The sequence below is a fragment of the Corvus brachyrhynchos genome, unplaced genomic scaffold, assembly GCF_000691975.1.
Source record: "Corvus brachyrhynchos isolate BGI_N302 unplaced genomic scaffold, ASM69197v1 scaffold142, whole genome shotgun sequence".
In the NCBI taxonomy this organism is placed as follows: domain Eukaryota; kingdom Metazoa; phylum Chordata; class Aves; order Passeriformes; family Corvidae; genus Corvus; species Corvus brachyrhynchos.
Window position 1 is genome coordinate 4,840,759 of NW_008237226.1, and position 15,792 is coordinate 4,856,550.

Sequence of the window (15,792 nt, forward strand, 5' to 3'; positions counted from 1 at the left end):
TCAAAAGTTAGGAGGAATTCTTGTGTGGCTGTAGCATTCTCCCTGTCATTTCCTATAGAAGATTAAACCAGAAATTAAAATGGCTTTCTTTTCCCCTCCTTTTTTTTGTCCCAGTGGATATCTGCAAAACAGATGGAAATATTGGAACTTGATACCACCATCAAGTTTTGTTTGCAGGCATCTCTTGCTGTGGTCAGTTTTTCTAGAGTAGAATTGACTGAACTGGCCATGATTTTTCAGTAACAAGACTGGCTTTGCTACTTCATCATTGGATAAAGCCAAGAGACTTTGAATTAAAACATCTTGTGTCATTTAATTTCTGAAAAGCCAAATATACACATAAGTTGAATGTTAAATACTCTGTTTGTAGATGATGTGATTGAATGTAATTATCTGTCTGGACAGCTGCTTAGTCCAAAAGAATTTTTTTTAGCACTTTTGAATAGGACACTGAAGAAATCTAGCTGTATAGAAATAATGAAAAATAGCTACTAACGGAGCAAGGGAATCAATTAAGACTCCTCAGACATACAGGTTCTGAATCTATTTCTTTGTTTCTCCAGTGGTCTATCAAGATTCACAATGGCAGCAATGAAGCCCTTGCACAATATAAAATCAATATCACTTCAATTGCACCTCTTTTGGAAAAATTAGCAATAAGTAGCGATGTTTACTGGGTCTTACAAGGTAAAGTAGTGAACAGTAGGTAACAATTTGTGCCGTCACTGTCTGTTGAATCATTATGTTGAAGGATATGGAAAACTTAATCCCTACTGCTTACTTGCAGACTGAAAAAGGTGTTGTTTGAACCTCAGTTTGTCCTTTCTTGCAGTTTTAACTAAGCTGATACCTAAATAGCTGTTACTAGTGATAGAGATTTCAAAGCTCTGGCAGGAAAAACTTGCACTATGAACTCTTAATTCTTTGTTAGCTTACTCTCAGACTCAACATGCCAGGTCTGTTCTCCCTGTGCTGTGCTCCATACATACCTCCTGGGAGTCAAGAGCACAAGTGCATGCAACAGCAGTATTCCTGTGGTTTTGTTCAATTGAATTTTCAGATTATATTAATTATAGGAGAGGTTGAACAGGTGCATCCTCTGTGTGTGTCTGGAATGAATAGACACAGTCCTGAGAGTATAGAGAATTTAAGTCTCTAGAATGAAACTTGTTTCTCTACCCTGTGATGAGAAATCATGGCTCACAATGAGTCAGTGAGATTTTTATTACGGCACCAAGCTTACATTGTTTTGCTTTTCTTCAATAAAACTAAAATATTTCCCTGAAACTGAAAAATGAGCTCATAGGTAGAATTTTCTCCTGGTTCCTCTGTCACAGAACACGGCATTTTAGATTATCATCACCTTAGTTAGAAACATAGGCAGATTTTGAGCAACATACCCAGCTGTACCCTTACAGTCACATCCAAATGCCTATCAAAGGTGGTTCTAGAGGTAAATCTGAATAAACAAATCAATCTTCTCCCATTCCTTTCAAAACCATGTTTATTTATACCAGAAGCAATTGACTGTCAGACATGTCCCACCATCCTCTTGCTAAGGATCTAGTCCATTTAGGTAATCTCTGAGCATCTTAATGGCCCAAATGGGAAGAGAAGCAGTCTATACACAGAGTTGTCTAGACATTGGTTATCCAAACATAGGCGTGAGGTAGCTAAAGTAAATCAACCTGCATCTCACAGAATGTGTCACAGCAACAGCTTTTCACAGGAACCTAATGACCTCCAGCTGACCTTTTGATCTAGAACCCCGGATCACTTTATTTTAAGCTTTACATGATTTCTGAAGCCTGTAGGCAATTAAGTCGACCCTTTTTTCTGTAAAACTGAGATTCTGCCATCAGTTAAACTGGAATCAGTAGGAGCAAGTGGAATATGTTTGTGGCCTATGACTTAGGAGAAACAAGCTGGTTTTTTCCCACAGAAACTAGAGGGTTTGAGAAAGTTATTTATTTTTTTTCGTATGTCTGTTCTGGTGCCTGTCTTCTGCCCTTTTTCCTTTAGAGTCTTCTCTTGGGAGGTTCTGTTGCTGAGAGAAAGCATAAGCAGCTCTGAACTCCAGCATTATGTGCTTTTCCTGGATTCAGAAAATTAAGCAAGCATTCATGTCTGGCCAGAGCTTTCTAACCTACAAGTCCATATGCATTAATAGGGAATGGTGATAAGAACATTTCATCGTAAACAACTCTAGTAACTGTAGCAGTCGTTTATTCCTGTACATTTTTTCTGTACAATTAAACAATTGTGACCTCTTAAATGAAAGTAGCCTGTGCAACTTGAGCTAAGGAAGCTCTTTGACAAGTAGAAGACTAATGTGTTCATTCTTTGTCCTTGCAAATTCAGATCCTGTTTATGAAGATATGCTGAGTGAAAATCGGAAAATGATCACTAATGAGAAAATAGATGCTTATAATGAAGCAGCTGTTCGGATTCTGAACAGCAGCTCCCGAAATTCCAAAGCTAAAGTTAAAGTGTTCAGTGTATCAAAATTGATAGCACAAGAAACTATCATGAAGTCTGCAGATGGCCTGCATCTCCCTGAATCAAGCAGAGATACAGTAAGTGTTTTTATCACTGGTCAACATTAAAAGTATTAATAGTAAAAGAAGATCTGAAATGAATGTTCTGAAATTGCAAACAATATGGGTGTAATGAGAACTGCATTCGTCAGGGAATTTTGTTCCCCAGTGGGTGGGAGTGCAGTCAGTTTTATAGGCATTTTAAAAAAAATAGCAAACGCAATAGTGCGTAACTATTTTAAAATAGCTGTTAATCCACAAGATCTTTTAGAACCTGAGTGTAAACTTCATGTTTTCCTGTGTGTGAGTGAGTTAATGTGGTAATGACTTGTAAAGCAGTCCTAAGAAGCCTTAAATTTTCCCCTTTGTGTCCAGAAAATTTGGTTTGGTAGGGAGTATGAAGAAGATAACAAACAGTATAGACCTTCCTGGTTGTATGGAGTGCCTCTGACTTTATTTCTTCTCTTTTACTAACCTATATATATGCATGCAGTGAGCCCCTCTGAGCTTTTCAGTCTGCCCTTTATTTGAAAGAGCTCTCCCATCATGTCACTTTTGGTTCCATTCCTTTGCAGGTTTCAATTGCTTGAAAGTACTGGATGAACTAAATGTCACCTTACCACATGTTTCAGTCTCACTGTCATGTTTTAGAGACTTGCCTTACTGTACCCTTTTAGGACCATAGCTAGCGAGCTATTTTTCATTTATAGACCTTCTGCATCCAGTAGAGAGAATCCTCCTGTTCTAAGATTAGGCATTTTTGCTTACCTCTAGAAGCTCAAGTATTTTTTGTTTGGAAGAGGTGTTTTGACTGGACTACTGAATGCAACTGGGTATATAGTGGGAGATTTTATCTTTGTAATGATAAGGGAGAATTGCATGTTTTATGTCAGTGCTTGATGCAGAAGAAAATTTCCTTTGATGGAAATGTTAACTTTTTTATTAGAAATTTAATACCAAAACTGCTTATTTTTTTTACAGAATGCAATGATACTTATGAATGTCTACTGCAATAAAATAATGAAGCCCATTGATGGCTCTTGCTGCCAGCCTCAGCCTCCTCTCACTCTGATACAGAAGATAGCTTTCTGTTTCTTTACTTTGTCCATTATTGGATATTTAATTATCAGCTTAATTCATCGGAATAATTATCGGAAGAACAAATCATGCACTGATTTGGAAAGTGGAGAGGAGAAGAAACCTGCCATCAGCACACCTAACATTTCTACTTTAGAGATGCTCTTACAATGCTTTTGCAAACTTGGTCTAATCATGACCTATTTTTATCTGTGTGACAGAGCAAATCTTTTCATGAAGGAAAATAAATTTTACACGCATTCATCTTTCTTCATACCAATCGTCTATATCTTGGTTTTGGGGGTATTTTATACTGAAAATACCAAAGAGGTAATGATCACCTTGACATCCTGCTTAAAATGTTGTTTCCCAATTTGTATGTGAAATAACCAATTGCTAAGTATTTAAAATTAATTTTTCAAAGTCAGTATAACTCATCTGCAAAAAATGCCTTCTCAAGCAGTATAATGTTTGCATAGAATTAGATGCAAAGGCCTTTTGAAGCCATATGGATGTGACCACTTTAGTCATTCACACTGTTTCAAACTGGAATTGATCAGAGCTCAGCTGTAAGAGAGTGTAAATCATGCTAAATCTGTGTCCACTAGACAAGACTTTTACAGTTGAGATCATTTACCCATAAAGTGGTTTATTGTTTTGAACCTTTTCTCCTCATTTTGTGGATGTTCGTTGTTCTTTTTGGAATAGCAACACTCTTGTTTTGTTTTGCATTAGACTAAAGTGTTAAATAGAGAACAGACTGATGAATGGAAGGGCTGGATGCAACTTGTTATTTTGATTTATCATATCTCTGGAGCAAGCACTGTAAGTGATTTGAATTTTTTTTTTTTTTTTTTTTAGTGGGAATGCAATTTGGGTATGTTGTTTCAAAAGAAAAATAGTGTAAATGGGCATTAGAACTGAATAGAATGAATAAGTAATGCTGTTGTTCCAGAAGTTTTAAACACGGCATTAGCAGAGTTAGTTTTTCTCTCTGAGTGTAGATTTGATTGATAAAAACATTATATATGTTACTTGATCAGTGAAAAAATGCATTTGTTTCCTCTGTGTGGAATATTACATTAACTTATTTTTAATTGCTAGCAACTTGAAACTGCTGAAGGTGAGCTTTCAAGGCGCCAGTCTTCAGTCTCTCATAACTAGTAATAGAATATGGCAAGTGTAGAGCAATAAAGAGGAGAAATTGATTTTAACATCAGAGGTTGGGACACCAAAAGAGCTTAGTAAGAAATAGGGCAGTGTACCACAGTGTTTCTTTTCTAAGTTCAATGTGATTTACTGTGATGCAGAAATAGCTTACAATAGAGGGGGAAAGGAAAGCCCAAACATTTACATGGCCATTTATGAAAGGTACTTTATTTTTCTCAACAGTTTTTGCCTGTGTACATGCACATTCGAGTTCTGGTTGCTGCATATCTGTTTCAAACAGGTTATGGGCACTTCTCATATTTTTGGATAAAAGGGGACTTTGGTGTATACAGAGTGTGTCAGGTAAGAATATCTGCCTACTATTTTTATAAATAAATTTGTTCAGATAGCAAAATATCCATAATATATCCATACTTTCTAAATAATGTGATATCAGATCACTTAACCAAGGTTTAAACAATAAAAATGGCTGTTAGTTGGTAGTGTTTATCTAATACAAACTTAAACCATATAAATTATATTTACAATGTAAAAAATGCAAGTATGTACACTCTGAAATATCAAGACAAGTATTTTCTAATAGCAATGGAGTTTCCATTGCATTAGCAATTTACAATATATAGCAATACATGAGTAATGAGCCAGGTGGGCTTTCAAAGACAGTGTATTGAAGCCTACATTTATTAATAAAGAAAAATAATTTTCACACCGTAACAATACTGGAGAACATACCTGGTTTAGTGGCTTCCCTTCCAGGTTTTGCAGCGTATACTGTAGCAGTTTACTTTTTTTTTCCTAGTGTGTATTTTCTATTGCTGTGAAGTCTTGCATTGTCATGTAACTCAGGTCATTGTCCCTATTAAACATATGTTTACAGCCTGGTACTGGCATTACCCTGGCTTTAACTGAGCTAGCCCTGGTAGCTACGGGAGTGAAAAAACAGGGACATTAACAGCATCCAGCAACTGGAATACTTGGTCCCTAGCTTGAGAAATAGTCAGATCTGGTTAACCTTGTTTTCATTGCAATCTCTACCCAAGCAGGCCAGGGTAGGACAGGTCCAGAACCACATAATCAACCTGCAGTCTTCCATTGCCCTGCTGATGTTCCCTGTACTACTTTATCCGTGTTTCAATCGAAATACAGTCAGCATATGAGATATAAAATACACAGATGTTTTTGTATAGCGTTAAAGGAACATGCCCTCATCTTTCTCAGCTTTGCCTCCCAGTTTATATATCCTCTGTCTTTTGTTCTCTGACACCCCCCAGGTTTTATTTCGTCTCAATTTCTTGGTTGTGGTACTGTGCATAGTGATGGACCGACCCTACCAGTTCTACTACTTTGTGCCATTAGTCACTGTCTGGTTTATGATCATTTATGCCACCTTAGCTGTATGGCCTCAGATTGTCCAGAAAAAAGCAAATGGTAGGATTTTTTTTTTCCTTTTTGCTATAATGGCAAATTATAACAAATTATAAAAATTATAGAAATGGCATTGTTAGTAGATCTCAGTCTTTTTGTTAGTCAAAATATGTTAAGCAGCTGCTCACAGAAATACTCTTTGTCATAGATGAATTAGGTCAGTTGAAAAATGTTAACAGCTGATAACAGAACTCTGCCTCTGGTTACAGTCAGATTAGAATACTTTTTAATAGGTTTTGATCATCAGAAATGTGTTTTACCAATAATTGTAATATTAGTATTGAATGGAAATGAAAATCATAGGTTGCAGTGTCTGTGCTTGCTGAGGCGGTGTCTGTCATATGCTCGTGGGTGCAGTGTGAACAGGGCGTGTTTAGATTTCTTGTTTTGTGTTGCCAATGTGTCTGTCCATCTTGAGCACCAATTCTGCCTTAGCTGGCCAAATAAGAACATGGGGCTGGCTATCCTACTATCTGAGATTAAGTGAGCTATCAGAAGTATGTCTTGTGATACAAATATTTAAAATAAAAACTGAAGTGAAATCTCAGTTTATGTGTTGCAGTTCATTGAAAAGCTGTAAAGCATGTGATAAATGCTTATTATTTAATTCACCTAGATTAGAACTAAAACCTTAAAAGCCTTAAGTCCTCATTCGCTATTGATGGAGGAATATCCCCATTTTATAGCCTGAAGATATGACAATGAAATATACTAAAATATACTAGGAATAGATGCTGCAAAAATGCACTTAAAGAGTAGTTTTACAAGATACCTCAAGGGCAGGTATCTTCAATTTAATTTATTTTTCTGTGAAGGCACTTTTCTTCCAGAAATAGAGAAATTACCCTTGTGTACTTTGGAGCGATAGTGTACTGTGAAACTAGAAAATCTTTCAATGACAACTTTCAGTTGTTTATGACCCTGTTCACAGCTGCCAATTTATATGGCAGGAGGGGGAGATGATCTCTGTTGCAGCGTTGAGGCTTGGGTAGAGCTTAATACCAGCCAACAGCTTTGAGGAGTAGTTTCTTAGGCTTGTTTTAACAAGATGCTTGCCCTTAATGACCTGCAGTTGAACTTTGGAGTAAAACTGGTATCCCAAAGTTTACAATATTTGCACTACTTGCTTCACATGACAAACAACGGGTGTTTTTATGTATATATTTATTTACATTCACCTAGAGTAAGGACTGCCTGTGCAGAGTGTTTGGGAAAGCAGAGGTTTTAAAATAGTGTTTCTGTTTGAGCACCTAAATTCTCTTCTTTATGTATGTTGTCCCTGTCTTAGACATGAGGCTTAGTTTAGGCTTAATAGGTTGTTAATTGCTGTGAATGTTTATTTTAATGGCTTAAAGTAAAATTTAAATGTAGACAGTGATAAGATATTGCTGGTAACATTTTAATATTTATTTATTTATGAATGGATCTATTACAAAGCATAGCTACACTAAATAATTGGCACTTATTATTTAATGTGTCCTGGGGTTTGCTATTGAAAAATTAATGACAGTATAATGATATTTCTTCCTCAGGGAACTGCCTATGGCACTTTGGTTTACTGCTGAAACTGATTTGCTTACTGACATGTATATATTTTCTGTCATATTCTCAGGTTAGTAAATCCTGGCTATATTTATCCTTAATGACCTAAGAGTTTATTATTACCTGTCTCTATATTTTAATGTGCTCTCAATGTGTACATTTGCTCCAGTATCATAAATACAGAAGAACAAAAAAAGAACCTTTTGATTTCTTTTCATATTTGAATTGGTGTGGGTGCTGGAAAAAAACCACAATTGTGTGTCTTACTCATTGGTTTGTTATGTTTGACATATTTTAAATGTACTGCAGTAATGTAGTAAATACAAGGGGCTATGCTTTGGGTTTGAGGTGGGGTTTTTTGATGTGCTTAGAGCTACTGGGTTTTGCCAGCATATGGTGATGCATATGGTGGTATGGTGATAATGAAGTTCTGTGTCTTTGGCTTTGATACATCATCACAAGATTGGTTCTCAGGCTAAATTAGCAACTCCCTGAATGCTGTAAGTACTGCTGACAGAAGTCAGGGCAGAGTTTGTCACCCCAGGATCCTACAGGGGGGTTGTGTGGTTTTAATCCCTCACTGGTTTTCAGCCTGTTGAACTGTGGTCTTCTTTGAACTGTGGAGTGCATATTCCTTGTCACAACATCTCAGTGGATCTCTCCCTTTGAGAGCAGTACAAAATGGAAGGCATGCTAATACCTTAAGGAGAGGCAAAACTGAAACTCTCTTTCATGTGAAGAAGTTTTTTTCTTTTTTTTTTCTTTTTTTGTGAGGGAAAGGCTTCTAAGGAATCCTGTTATTTTTCTAATGCCCCGTAGCTAGCGAAATAAGGATAGAGTAATATTAAACATGTTATTGATGTAAATTTAGTAAATACAGTTGACATCAGTGTTAATGCTTTTGCCATGTTTATCTTTCACAGGGTGCATTTGAGAAGATATTTTCATTTTGGCCATTGTCCAAGTGTTTTGAACTGAATGGGAATGTCTATGAATGGTGGTTTAGGTGGAAGCTGGATCGCTATGTATGTAACATTTGCATAAATTTATACTGGTCTTTTAAGTGCATGTTTTGATTTGTGGGAGGAGGGAGGGTTGTTTTCCTTTCCTCCAGAGAAAATAGGAGTTTGCCTCAGTGTTTAATAAAAGACTAGGCTGCGCCCACTTTAGTTTTGCAAATGTCTATCAAAGCCTAGCTTACAAGATGGAGGTTGATTTATTTGCTTCTGGATTTAAAAAGTGAAGTGTAAAGTATCCTAGATCTGTCTTTTCTCAAAAATTTTACTGTGAAAATGTGAAACCTGTAGCACTTCAAGTTGTTGAAATACAAGGAAAATTACTCTGGTAGCATTTTTAATAATACTTTTTGGAAGTTTTATCAGTTAAGAATATATTTCTTTTAAGGTTACATTTAAAACATTAAAATCAGGGTCTTGGTTCCCAAACCAGACTATTGTACATATTTTTAAATGGTATTCCACTGGGAAAGTGCTTTCCTTCCAGTTATTGACCCTACAATGTGGGGGAATAGAACAGGGAGACATTGGTCTTTTTTTCTTTCCTTCTTGGCAGAGGTAAGTGGAGTTTCTAAGATGGAAGCCTTCATGTGCTAAACTTACCCTTAGTGGGATCAGTGGCATACATCTCCCCCTGGGGTCTCTGGGAGGTGAAATCTGGGTTGCAGAGCATTGTCACACCCGGGGCTCCCCAGCAGCAGCTTGGCTGCTGTGAGCAGTGTGGGTTGGGTGGTGCTGCTAAGAGCAAAGCTCAGAATAAACACAGAGGACAAGCACTGCATGGGCCTGAAACAGCCCTGTGTTGCCAGCTAATGAGAACTTAGCATAAGATTGTAAAACACTCTGTTGAAGAATTGTATCTGTGAGAGAGGGAAACACTTGTCCTGCTTCTTGAATGTTTTCACCTGCCAGCTTGGGAGAAAGCCAGAGACTCGTGGTTTTTCTCCAGAGAAAGCCTTTTTCAGTGGTGGCGTAGATTGCAAAGGGAATAGCAGGTACTTGAAAACTTCTTGAAATTTCATCATCTTGTCTTTAATGCTCTCTGAAGCTTAGTAAAGGTTCTTTATTTGTAGGTTTTGAGTTGAGTTAAAAATGCAGTTTATGGCTATCTCGCATAGAAAGTCTGGTTTTGTTTGCTTCAGCAAATCTGGGAAAGGACCTTTTGAAACATAGCTTTAAAAATACTTTTTCTGGTAGTATTTCTGTTAAGAGTTTATACCTGAAGTACTTGTAAAAGTCATGTAATATTCATTGCATTCCATTTGTCTTTTACAGGTGGTTTTTCATGGGATGCTGTTTGCATTTATTTATCTGGCATTGCAGAAACGTCAGATGATATCAGAAGGAAAAGGAGATCCTCTTTTCTCCAACAGAGTTTCAAATGTTTTATTATTTATTTCAATTGTGTCCTTTTTGGTAAGTGTCTATTATAACCTAGTATAATCAGGTTTGTAAATATCTGAAAAATAAGTTTTCCAATGTTCTTGTTTAGTCAATATTATCTAATACAAACCTTGAAAAATCAAACCTTTATCTGGAGCTATTTCAGCTGGTTTTTTTTCTGTACAACCCTACCTATCTAGTCACTAAAATATTTTTCTGTTCAGTCAGATGTAGATGAAAACATCATTACTCTTTCAGTTCATTGCAAAGCTTAAAAGAAAATTGGATCATAAAAATAACGTGGTGGATAACACAGCTCTTATCTCCACACTTGATTGCTTGTCTATTTTTGATGAAAAAAAGTTGTACTAATAATTATTCATTAGATAAGTATTCATCAGTTGCAAAGGAGAATTTGAGAGAAGCACAAAACTTTACATCATGTAGGTTTTTTTTCTTAGTGTCCCACATCTCAGTGAACCAACTAATACTAAAGCAATTCAAAACAGCATGCTCTTGTTTCATTTTTAAATGTTACATATAATTGCTACACAGACTAATTTTTTAATATCTTTTAGACCTACTCTATTTGGGCTAGTAGCTGTAAAAACAAGACAGAGTGCAATGAGCTACATCCTTCTGTTTCTGTGGTGCAGGTAATTATTAATGCTTTTGAGTACAGTGATAGAATCTAGTCTGTTCTTACTTGGGCTTTTTTAAAAATTGCTTTAAAATATATTTGTGCTTTAGCATGGAATGTCAGATATTAAGCTTCATTCCCGTGTCTGAAAGTGAAAAAGAGTTTAACAACGTTGGCCAGTTTTTCATTGCCTTTAAGCACTGAAATTGCACACTGTGATTGTGCTTTTGATTTATCTGGATGTCCTTAGTGTAGGTTTCATATGCACCGTTTAAGTCCAAACCCAACTTTTGACTATTTGCATAGCAGTGGAAAAGAAGAAAGCTGTGGAGGGGAAGAAAGGTGTAGAAAAGCATGAGTGTTTGGGAGGTATTAGTGTAGGAAGCAGCCTATGGGACACTCTAGTCACTTTCAGGCAGGGAAGAGGTGGGCCACAGGGCCATCCATGTGGTTTTCTTAAATTTAGATTTTCCTCCTGCTGTGTCCCCTGCCCCACTCTACTCCAGCTGTCTCATTCTGTGCCCTGTTTCTTTTCTCATTAATTTTTCCTGCTCTCTTGAGGGGCAGCATGTGGGACATGATTTTTTAATATTAATTTGTCCATCTTGACACCCTTTCTTTAAAAATCGAGGGTTAACTCAGATTTGTGGCCACCTTCATTTTATGCTGGCATGGTGAAACATGTTTGTGACTGTGCCTAGTAAGCGTATAGTAACATCTGTCAGCATCAAGGCCATGATTTTACTGGAGATATAAATGTGACTTGCTATTCTGTAAGAATATGTGTAAAATATTTTTATTTTCAATACCTACTTTATTAAGTATAAACTGCATTGATTTCTGTTCGGTTTATATTTTTTTTAGTTTTTAAAGAAATTTTAATGCATGATGTACTTCACTTAGTGCAGTGAAAATGGATACACCTTTTATGTGTTTGTAATCAATCAGCTTGTCATCCACAGTCACTTTTTTTGTTTTACCTTTTTTTTTTTTTTTTTAAAACAAAGATTTTGGCATTCATCCTCATCAGGAACATTCCCGGATATGTCCGATCTGTGTATAGCTCATTCTTCGCATGGTTTGGCAAAATTTCTTTAGAGGTAAGTAGAATGGCCAGAAGTACAGTGAATTAAAACTTGGAAATGTAAGGTGATGTAATTGTCTAGATTGGAATATAACACATAAATAGAGAAAACACTTATTGGCTTAATAGGTACCATGCTGTCGTGTTTGACCTCTTTTGGCATTACAGTTTTTGTTGCACTTAAAAATCGTGGCTGTAATAGCAATATCACAGTACCAAGCTTAATTCTTGTGCTGTTTTAGGGGATGGGGTGATTTAAGGTTGTGAGAGTGGGGATTAAATGCTGGAGAATGCTGCGAGGTGTATGCAGTTGGAAGATAAAAATTTAGGCCAGTTGAAGAATTTGCATGAATTATACTTACTAGTGTAAGTACACTTATAAATGTGCTTGCCCTAGATAGCTTCTTGTGACTAATAAAGAAATGTACCATAACAAATAAACCCCTTCTTAATGCAAATGTTACCTTGTTCCATTGAGTGTGTATTTTTAAACAGTAGGAATTATCTTGCTTCCCATTTTATTTGCTGTTTAGTGATATTAAATGTGACATTTTATTGTATTACTAAAATATATTTATAGGAGAAACTTATTGCAATACAGTGTATCTGGAGTACAGGATTTTGTGGGGTTTTTTAAGGGTCACATTTCACTCCTCCAATTCCTGGTGAACTTCAGGTGCTCCAGGGAGCTGGAGTGCATTCATCAGTAGGTGAAGCATTCTCTCTTATTTGCAGGCCCATCAGTTTGGATCCTCACCAGAGACAGTAACTGAGGGAGGCAGATTCTCCCCTGCTCTGATGGAATGTATCCAGTGTTCCCCTGAGCCGTATTTGGTTAAGGGCCAAGGAAACCCATTTCACTTTGTGATTTTAACAAGCTCATAGTTTTGTTTTGTATCAAAGACATGTGGAAACAGCTTCTTACTGAAGCAGAAGTGTGACAGTTGATGCAATAGGAATTACATGGGTTTGGATTAGTAAAAATATTTACATGTATAAGCACTGTTAAGCTTTTTTTTTTTTTTTTTTGCAGCTTTTCATTTGCCAATACCATATTTGGCTGGCAGCAGACACAAAAGGGATCTTGGTGCTCATTCCTGGATATCCAATGTTTAATGTTCTTGTCAGCACTTTCATATTTGTGTGCGTGGCACATGAGATTTCTCAGATCACTAATGATCTAGCACAGATTGTGGTTCCTAAAGATAACTCAACTCTGCTGAAAAGGTTGCTATGCATAGCTGGATTTTTTTCTGGACTACACTTCTTCTCAGCAATGCAAGATCAGTCAAGGCATTAACTTGGAAACTTTCTTCAGGTTTACTTTGTGTCTGCCTGAACAAAAATTCTCAACTGGAGGTACAAGAAGACATTTAAATTAAGCGTGTGGAAAATGTATATAGTGGAAATGTACATATTTTGTGTGGAAATAGCCTTCTCAAATAATCTGAGAAACAAGAGTGCACTGTACAGAATTGCATGTGAAAATGAGTCTTTTCTACTGGATGTTTGTTTCTGTTTACATATCTGTTGAAACGGGACACGAGGCTGAGCAGCATGCCGGGCGTATCACGGAATGCAGCTGGCACTGGGTGAGCCGATGGCGAGGGGCTGTTCCAGCGCACGGCGACGCGGGGCACGCGCTGCCATCCTCGGCAAGGAGCAAAGCCAGCACACGCGGAGCCTTCGGCACCGCTGCCCGGAGCTGATCCACTGAAACCAGGGCACCGCTCTGAACAAAGCGGTAATTGCTGGGTAGAAATCAGTGCTTTGGGTGGAAACAGTAGTACATGTTCTACGAAACCCTTCATATGTGGAAGTGAAAAGTAATCATCAGTTCAGTGATTGAAGATTATATACAAGTTTACATAATATTTTGAGGGTTTTTTAGAAATTCAAGATGTGTTCAGCAAATATGGTGAATTCTGAGATTAAATTTTTTTATTAAGAAAATTTGGGGTTTTATCCTAAATTATTTGCTTTCTCATAAACTTTCCACTAATTCATTTAACTGTATGTAGTTCTGTGTACAACCCCAGTGAACAAACAAATGAATAATTTTCAGACTCAGTTCAAGATGGACAATTTTTGGAAGTCCCTCCAACCTTTTTCAGTCAGATGGAATCCCCTCATATCCACTCCATCAGATCTTAGGGGAATGGTGATCTTTGACCATCTCCCTGTGTTTGTAGGTGACCTTGAATTAGGTCTTATTATGGAACTGGTGCCATACTCCATGTTGTAATAATATTTACATTTAAAAGGATGCAAGTCAATCTGTTGGTATCATGAGGAGGAGGGATTGATGGTCAGCTTTGTTGTATGCAAGTGGTTGAGTCTCAGAATTACAAGTGAAATGAGATTGGAGCTGTTTGGAGAAAACTTTTTTCCCATCCTTTTTAGCAGTGCCCAGTCTTTCTTACTAATTCTTTCCTTTAGCAAAAAACCCTGTAATTGAAAGAAATAGTCCTTCAGTGTGACAGTGACAAGCTGTTATTTATGTTCTACTTATCAGTGAAGTTATGGACATTTCTTGGTTGGTTGTGGGTTTGGTCCAAGTGATAGTTCGACCTCTAGTTGCTTTTTCATTTTATTCTTCTGCTATTATTTGTTAGCAGTCAAAAACATAAACGCAATATTATTTTCCAAGCATATGTGCAATTACGTATGGTTATGAACAACATGAATCCTAATTTGTACCATATATACTGCCACATGCATGTTTTTGTTCTTATCCCAGGTAAAACATTGAATTCAATCTCACAGCCATGAATGAATGCAAAACAAATTTGTGAAAAGAATGACTTCAATTTCTATTTTTTTGTGTGGTGGAGAACAGTTTCTGTTAAAGAATGACCAGTCATTCATCATGAAAAACAAAAAAGAAATCATTCACTTCCCCCAAATTTAGCAGTTTTACTAAGCCTGCCAGCTGTTTTCAAGATACTGGAAAGATACTCAGTGTTTGTTCTGTGTGCATATTACTTCCAATGCTTGGGAATTTAACCTCCTCGATCAATAAATTTGATTGACTGAAGGAAAGTGTGTAGGTGGACACCGTAGTGGGGGATAGCAAGCATAACCTTCATCTATGCCAGTATTATGAGCAACAGGGAACTGTGAGCTTGAGGGATAATTTTTGTTTTGTTCTTCACAACTTAAGTATTGTAGATACAATTCTATTTATCTGTTGTACAGACTTGGTTAAAAGATTTATTTTTAATGTTTGAAATAATGCACTTGTTTACTATTACTGTATGTGGGATAAATATATTTTCTTTTCAGGTTATGTAAAAATATGAAGTAATTTAAACATTAAATAAATGTGCTGTGGATGCTTATTTTTGTAATGGGAGCAGCATCATTTAAGTAAAAACTTTCTATTGCTTGACTCCAGCTGCGCTGCAGTTCACTGAATCACAAACTAAGGCAGATGAAATGCAGGAAGATTGCTCTGCAGTAAATTGCACTGTCCCTGAAATTACAGCTCCAACAGCCAAAGCGAGCTCGGGGGCCCTCAGCAGAACTCCGCAGCGGAGGCGTCAGATACTTTTCCCTGCCAGGAACTCTGCAACAGAGCTCTGCAGGAAAGCAGAGGAACTGACTTGGCTTTTCTTTGGTCTGGCAACATCAAGAAACCAAACCCAACTTTAAGACTTACCTGAGTTAAGGAATTTAGATTCTACTTTAGCTACTTAAATACCACTCTCAATAGAAGGGGCTCGTTAAGCAAAGGAAGTACCAATCTCTTTAATCCTATGACCAGTGACAAAACACAAGGAAATGGCTTAAAGTTGTGTCAGGAGGTTCACATTGGATATCAGGAAAAGGTTCTTTACCCAGATTATGGTTGAACAGGCTCCCCTGGGGAAGTGGTCACAGCACCAAGGCTGCCAGAGTTCAAGAAGCATTTGGACA

The 15,792-nt window shown here is 37.0% G+C and overlaps 1 protein-coding gene across 2 annotated transcripts in view; it reads left to right on the forward strand.

Annotated features, from left to right (window-relative positions):
* The window catches only part of CASD1 (CAS1 domain containing 1), a 28,577-nt gene extending 13,312 nt beyond the window's left edge, over nt 1–15,265 (forward strand). For both annotated transcript variants that reach the window (XM_017729295.1, XM_008629909.2), the window contains exons 7-18: nt 564–687; nt 2,362–2,576; nt 3,519–3,944; nt 4,350–4,439; nt 5,007–5,126; nt 6,056–6,212; nt 7,742–7,821; nt 8,675–8,776; nt 10,043–10,183; nt 10,729–10,806; nt 11,798–11,890; nt 12,908–15,265. In XM_017729295.1, coding sequence (XP_017584784.1) covers nt 564–687; nt 2,362–2,576; nt 3,519–3,944; nt 4,350–4,439; nt 5,007–5,126; nt 6,056–6,212; nt 7,742–7,821; nt 8,675–8,776; nt 10,043–10,183; nt 10,729–10,806; nt 11,798–11,890; nt 12,908–13,174 — 1,893 coding nt within the window. In that variant the 3' untranslated portion in view covers nt 13,175–15,265. The remainder of the gene's footprint in view (nt 1–563; nt 688–2,361; nt 2,577–3,518; nt 3,945–4,349; nt 4,440–5,006; nt 5,127–6,055; nt 6,213–7,741; nt 7,822–8,674; nt 8,777–10,042; nt 10,184–10,728; nt 10,807–11,797; nt 11,891–12,907) is intronic.
* The last annotated feature ends 527 nt before the right edge of the window (nt 15,266–15,792 follow it).